This window comes from Centruroides vittatus, unplaced genomic scaffold (genome assembly GCF_030686945.1).
Source record: "Centruroides vittatus isolate TY-2023 unplaced genomic scaffold, ASM3068694v2 contig_2019, whole genome shotgun sequence".
NCBI classification, from domain to species: domain Eukaryota; kingdom Metazoa; phylum Arthropoda; class Arachnida; order Scorpiones; family Buthidae; genus Centruroides; species Centruroides vittatus.
Window position 1 is genome coordinate 14,990 of NW_027121248.1, and position 7,736 is coordinate 22,725.

At 31.0% G+C, this 7,736-nt stretch overlaps 1 protein-coding gene across 1 annotated transcript; it reads right to left on the reverse strand.

Annotated features, from left to right (window-relative positions):
* Positions 1-618: 618 nt before the first annotated feature.
* Positions 619-5,673, reverse strand: LOC136970528 (26S proteasome regulatory subunit 8-like). Its single transcript, XM_067264964.1, has 9 exons — positions 5,627-5,673; positions 5,477-5,546; positions 2,969-3,066; positions 2,785-2,910; positions 2,552-2,713; positions 2,179-2,493; positions 2,021-2,119; positions 1,746-1,943; positions 619-737 (listed from the first exon to the last, which is right to left on the reverse strand). Exons 1-9 carry the CDS (start codon positions 5,630-5,632, stop codon positions 684-686), a joined length of 1,128 nt encoding a protein of 375 aa, XP_067121065.1. The 5' UTR covers positions 5,633-5,673; the 3' UTR covers positions 619-683.
* Between the last annotated feature and the right edge of the window lie 2,063 nt (positions 5,674-7,736).

The following is a 7,736-nucleotide window of genomic DNA, read 5'->3' on the forward strand; positions in this document are numbered from 1 at the left end:
GTTGATGGTTTATTTTTCAATAAAGTTAATAAAATTAAAAGTATTAAAATTCCAACAACGGAAATCTTTGATTTAAAATAAAGCTTTCAAACACATCTGAAGTGCAATATATACAATACACGGTGTTTCCATCATACATATAAGTATAATATTTAAACGATGTGTAATTATTATTAGCGAGGTTGAGGCCGAAGTTTTAAACGCGAAAACGTGTACGTCGGACGTTCTGCGCCGCTTTCCTCTGAGCCTAGAAGTTTGACAATGGTGTTTGGAAAGTCAGTGGAATCGTGCTTGACATTCCAAACGCTATTGTCAAACTTCTAGGCTTACAGGAAAGCGGAGCTCAACGTCCGACGTACACGTTTTCGCGTTTAAAACTTCGGCCTCAACCTCGCTATTATTGGGCCTAGCGGAATTAACGATATAAGCTTGATAATAAAGACTCTCTTAGCGTCCACCGAGCGGAAATAGTAAAATAATAATAATAATAATAATAAAACAAAACAAAACTACCCATAAAGTAATGATCATATTTTTAATATTAATTTCTTGATTCCAAAAATATAAAGAAATCTTCAGTATTATTGAAAACAAAGAAAATAAGAAAAAATTTTAAGATCTGGTTAGTATAAGTCTACTACAACAAATTTCACATGATTTGAAAATATCTCAGACTATAATTTTTATTTCCACATCTGATCGAAGGATACGTCACGTAGTTTCTGCTCGTTGGAGACCTAAATGAAAATATTTTGTAATTAATTTTAAGAACATATTTGATATAAATGAATATATACGAGGGCTGTTTTTTAAATAAGGTCCGTTTGTGAATGAAAGTGAGAATAATGCGCAATCACGGCAGTATGCATGCGCTTCGGCTCCGAGCAAGCTTGGCGCGCGTTTTGACGCCATTTGCAGCCATATCGTCTGTCTGTATGCTGAGCTGTAGAAGTTTAAAATGTTTAAGAAAATTGAGTCTCCCGCCGACTGTGAGATACGATCTGTTATTCGATTCTTGAATGCAAGAAACTTGGCAGCAGCTGAAATTCACCGTCAGATTTGTGAAGTTTACGGTGATAATGCTATGAGTGACAGTAAAGTTCGAAAATGGGTAAGAATGTTCAAGGATGGGCGAGTTAATGTGCATGATGAGCCACGCCCTGGCCAACCTTCTCTGATTTCTGAAGATTTTGTTCTTGATGTGGATAACAAAATTCGAGAAAACCGACGATTCGCGATTTCAACGTTATCAATCGAATTTCCACAGATTTCAAGATCAGTTTTGTATACCATTGTTTCGGAGAAACTGAATTATCGAAAATTGTTTTGTCGGCGCGTTCCAAGACTGCTTTCTGACGATCACAAAACAAAAAGATTAAACAGTTCTTTATCGTTTTGACTCGATACGATCATTCACACAGTCCAGACCTTGCACTCAGTGATTTTCACTTGTTTCGATACTTAAAGGAGTTCCTTGGTGGTCAACATTTCAACGACGAAGAAGAAGTGAAAACTGCAATCGTGGATTGGGCTTCTTGACAGGCGGCATATTTCTTTGAAGTCGGAATTCAAAAAATTGTTGAGCGGTATGACAAATGTTTAAACAAAATGGAAATTATGTAGAAAAGTAGATAAAAGTATGTAGAATATGGAAAAAAAGATATATTTTAACGATATTTACGGTATTTTTCTTCTTATTAAAAAACGGACCTTATTTAAAAAATAGCCTTCGTATATAATCGTACTTTCGAAACAGCCATTTCAAAATCTTCTTGCGTGACGTGAGTTCTACTTTCTCTGAGTGCACACATTCCAGCTTCTGTGCATAAACATTTTACTTCAGCACCATTAGCACCTGGGATCATTTCTGCTATTTTGTGCATATTAATACCTCTTTTTAAGTTCATTTTTTTAGAATGTATGCTCAAGATGTCTAAACGAGCCTGTAAAGTATACTTCATACATATTTATTATTATAAATATTAAATCTAAAATTAACCGCAGGTTTTTATCGACTTACAGATTCATCTGGCGCAGGAAAGTATATTTTCCGATCAATCCTTCCTGGTCTTAGTAATGCTGAATCGAGAATATCTATTCTGTTGGTAGCCATTATAACCTAGAAAAAAGTTCATGTAGACCATGTTATTGTTGGTTGTAATAATCAAAGAACCATACCTTTACGTTAATAGAAGACTCAAATCCGTCCAGTTGATTAAGCAATTCGAGCATGGTTCTATCAACTTCGCTATCTCCGTGCGCATCCTCGCTTCTCTTAGTTCCAATTGAATCGATTTCGTCTATGAATATGATGGATGGAGAACGTTCTCGAGCCATAATGAACAACTCTTTTACCATTCTGGTTCCTTCTCCAATAAATTTCTGCACGAGTTCCGATCCCGATACGCGAATGAACGTGCAATTTGTATGATGTGCTACTGCTCTTGCCAAAAGAGTTTTTCCCGTGCCCGGTGGACCGTACAGAAGAACACCCTAAAAATTAGATTGGGTTCTTTCTTATAAAAAAAAAAAAAAAAAAATTGAAACTAACTTTCGGCTGTGTGATGCCAAGAATGTCGAAAACTTCAGGATGTTTCATTGGTAATTCGATCACTTCTTTTATTTCACGAATTTGCTTGCTGAGTCCTCCTACATCCTCGTATGTAGAATCTGGAACTTTTTCTACCATCATTAACGTCACCAGTGGATCAACCTAGTAAGAAAATCAAATTATATAGATCTGAAATGCAAAATCCGTTAATATCTATTAGGGATCGAACTTACTGAAGTGCTTAGAACTTTATAAAGAGTGTAACTATCGTGATGAAGAGCGACTCTTTTATTGACAGTGATGTCATTGACATCAATGTTCTTATCGATATCGACTACGAATTTTCCTTCAGTATGTACCTGAATCGGTCCTAATGTAAATAAACTTTTGATACAATTACCAATAATAATTTCATACCTTTACGAGTGCTTTATTCGAATCCAATTTCTTAATCATGGTGCCTATATGCGATCCTGTTCCCTTTAACGAATCTAATTCCTCTCGAATCATTCGAACTATTTAAGATAAATTATTTAAAAATTGAAAGAAAAATACTTATTACTGTATATATCCGCTGATAAATCTACAAAATACAATTTTATTGCTATCTGATCTTATAATGATTATGTATTCATAATTAATAAATTTTGAATTTAGTTTTTTATCTAGTAACCACGATTGTACTGCTACGGAAGTGGAGTAACAGTGGCGTGGCGTGGGTGTCAGCCGCCCCCTTATTTAGGGATTTTTACAAGATATTATTATTTATTGTGAAAAAATGCCGCCCCCACTACGCTACGCCACTGTGGAGTAATAAATATTTCTGCTGTAATCGCTTTGCGGCATATTTGACTCAAGCAGAGAAGAGTTGGTAGAGTTGGTTGTAAATATTTGAAATTCTTTTTAAAGATGAAATTTTTCTCGTTTTTAACTTATTGATTTTGTCTTTTTAAAAGACTATTTGTAAATACTGATTTAATTCAGTTTTGAACATTAATTATTCATAAATGTCGCCAATATTTATAATTCTATTAACTGTCACTTTCACTATTTTAGACTTAAAATGATTAGACGGTTTGTTTTATTCACAATTTGGATTTATTTTAAAATATCTTTGGGAGTTTTCATTATGGGTAAGAAAAGATACGGCCAATTGTAATTTTTTTTTTTTACTATCTATACGTTATTAATATGGGATACCCTCGATGAATTCTTTCTGAGTCAGAAAGGAAAAGGTTCATAAGAGTTAAATAAATTTAATTATGGCTATTATAGAAATGTTAAGGTAAGCGTTGAAGTAGTTGAAATGTTACAAAAAGGGGATTTAGAGTGGATTTTGGAGTTTATGAAAGTTTAACTTTAAACCCATATCTTTTTTATTAATATTAAGTAAATTATTGCAAGATGCAGTGACAAAATCTACGGTATATGTTATTTACAATTAATATTGTGTTTATTAGCGAGGTTGCGGCCGAAGTTTTCAACGCGAAAATGTAAACGTTGGACGTTCAGCCCCGCCTTCGTGTAAGCCTAGAAGTTTGACAATGGCGTTTGGAACGTCGAGCATGATTCCACTGACGTTCTAGCCGTTTTTAGCCCGATAATATTCGGCATTGGTTGGTGTATAGCGATACAGGATCTAAGACATGTTACTTAATATTTTAATCACACATATATATATATATATATATATATATATATATATTGTTTGATTCAGTAATAGTAAACAGTATTTGGGATGTCATACACTTTGTACTTTTGACATATGAAATTGCATTTCTTACGACATTCGCAATGTGTTTACATATTTTAGTAGTTTATAAGATATTCTGCACCATTAACAGTAGAATATGTAGATTTATTGATGGCCTACTCTGACGTTTTTCCTTGATTATTTGTAAGTCTATATATACATATGTATATAACTTATAAAACTCAAAAATACAAAGTGTATGACATCCCAAATACTGTTTATTTTTACTAAATCAAATAAAACTGCGTACTTCATATGGTATTAAAATTAATAAGTTATTTGAAAAAATAAAGTTTACTTCTGAGTTAAATTTCTGTGGCTGCTTAAACGCATTAGAGGACAATCTTTAGTTTTTCTAATGATATTATCATAGATATGCAATGAAATACACCATAGAAAAATGCAAATGCACTTATTTATTAAACAGATATAGTGTATACAAAGAGAAAATTATATACTGTACGAAATTTGCATACACAATACGTAGCAATATAAGTTTTAAAATGACATTTAAAAAATTAACTTAATTTAAAACTGTAAATAAAAATTGAAAAATATTAAAAATTATTAATATAAATTTAATTTTATTTTAAATTTAATTTATCCAATCTGAAAGTTGTTGATAATAGTAGTTGATATGCTAGTTGATATTCTGCAAACAATTTTAAATGTTTTGGAACTTTAACTGACAAATAGAACGGGCAATTGGAAAAATTCGAAGGATAAACATTTCCATTTTTCACTGGAAATATCAACTCTTACCCTAAATTATACGCATATAATTCTTAATCAGAAATTTTTCATCAAAACGCAAGTCACAAATTAGCGATTTTCTTATGAGTTGTGAATATTTTTGAGGTATTGAACGTTTCCACTTATCTAATTGGTTCGGAAATGGTGTAAAAAATGTCACTTTTCACCAGATTTGCAGTAGCTAGACTTACAGACACAAATACTTATTCGGCATGTTGTTTCTTTTTCTTGTAGAAAAACATTTATAAAAATGCTTGAAAACGACAAAACTCTCTACTAACAAAATGGATAAACCAATTTCTCGCCGCAAAGCGATTCGAGTTCCAGCTATCGGCAATTTGATACATTAATTCTACTTTAGAACATAGCAGAGAGACTAGCATATCTATGAACTTTTTTTTTCTACTATTAAAATTTACCTTTGTCGTTTAATAAATTTCTTTCTGCTCGAAGACGTGTTAAGTTTTCAATTTTCTCCTTCACCAACAACTATAGTTGTTAATTAATAATTTTAATTACATTATCTTATTTTATATATAAAATTATATATATGACATAATTAATCCTACCTCCATCTCTTTTATTTTGTGCTGATAAAATATAGTAAAATCCTTTTGATTTAATGTTTTGGCTTTCAATTCTTCTCTTTCCTGAAACCCGATAATTACAACTAAATAATTTAAGAAATTTATCTTTTAAAAGCAAAGGCAAGGCCTTTACCAACTGTTCAATGTACAGAAGAATAACAACTTTTTATATTTTAATTTTACATTTTTCTTAAATAAAAAATTTATTTTGAAAATTGAACTCAACATTCTAATTTAAATTTTTATCGCTTATCTATGACGGCTATGTTAAGGACATTTTTCGGAAAAAGTTCAAGTAGAAAACATGAAACTTATATTTGCTATGCTAGTATTATTTTGATTAAAGATGCATATCGGATTTTTACATTCCTCTTTAGTTTAATCACATTTGGTTTGGTTTATTTGAGTATGGCAACATGACACAAGGGTGATGCCTTCCGAGTGGACTTCCTAAGGAAAACTGGCCCCTATTTAGGTGACAAAAAACGTAAAGAAAAACCGGAAAACTCAACATGGCTAACCCGTTAGAGAGGTGTACCTAATCATGTTCGTAAAATTTAGTTTTAGTTTATTTTACGTTTATAGGTCCTTTTGTTATTACAAAATACTTTAAAAAATTATTATTGTTGTATCGTTTATTTTTCCAAAGAATGGTGTGATAAGTCCTTAAGTTTATATAAGTTAAATTTAGCCGTCATAGATGCTATAAAAATTTTAACCAAATAATATAGACAAAAAGCAATTATCTGTAGTTGGTTTAACATTCGAAGTTTAAATTTTATTAGTAGTCTATGAATGAATAAGCAAACTTAATAAAATAAAATACTAAAGAAAATTTTTATTAGACTTATTTTTACCTTGTAGATGTTAAATTTGACTAAATTAGATTTTTTCTTCTCTGAATAATTATCATTTGTCTGCAATTCCATTTTTTAAATATTAAAATAATTCAAATTTCACTTTTAAACTTGTTTGCAAATTTTAATTCTAAATTCCTTTTATTCTATTTTTCAAATATGTTTATATGTTCGAAATTGTAAACGAATATTTTTATGCCTTAATATTTCCCAGATTCCAAATTAAATAAAAAAAAATATATATATATATATATACAGTAATCGAATATTATTTTTGTAATAGAGCCGCTTACAGGAAAGCGGTGGTTTTGAAATATTTTAATAAGGAGCTTGCGCGAGTCAGTTTCCATCGCAGGAAGGTTTCATAAACACGAAATGTAAAGTTTTTAAAAATAAGCCAGGACGATGAAGTATAATAAAGAAAAAATATATTTCTCTTACAGACAATACATTCTTTACCCAATTATACTATTAATTAGCACACGGAAAAATAATTCTCCTATCCTTTCTGACTTCTGGAGACTAAAAAATTCCAAGTCACTAATCCATTTACTCAAAACTGAACGTGGACTGGTATAAAAAAGCAAAAGAACAGACATGTTAACGTTGAGTGAAAAATAGTTTTTTTTTTTTAATTATTTTACACCATACTTAACCCTAAATGGGCTTCGCTAGTAACATTCGTCGTTGTTAAACGTGTTCCGCCATTTTTCAACAATATCCCATGAATTAGTGCGCAACGTAAATGTGTGGCGCAGCGTTTTTTACTTGGAGTTCAAACGTCAAACGTGTACTGCTTGCCGTACAAATTTAATGTTTGAACTTCGGCCGCAACCCCTCTATTACTTCGCAAGACATGTTTCGGCGATTTGTCAATTTGAATGGCTTCCAAGGAAGCTTGCTCGCTACGTTCAATTAAAATGTTTTTGTTGTGGATTTTGTACCAAAATGAAAAAATCTAAAATGGCAAAATAATGCTACAATTATCGATTATGACACACTCAAATTTATTATTGGAATATGTTTGCAAATTATGATAAAGGTTGATAATTATGTTAAGGTTAGTAACATTGCGAATCACGTAACGTAAAAAAAATTTAATACAGTAAATGCGTATTGCAAAAAGAAGATTAGAAAAAACTACACAAAAAAATAAACTAAGTATTTAAACTATAAACCAAATCGAAAAAATAAACTAAATTCTGAAACGAGCAATTATTTATTGTGACATTGTC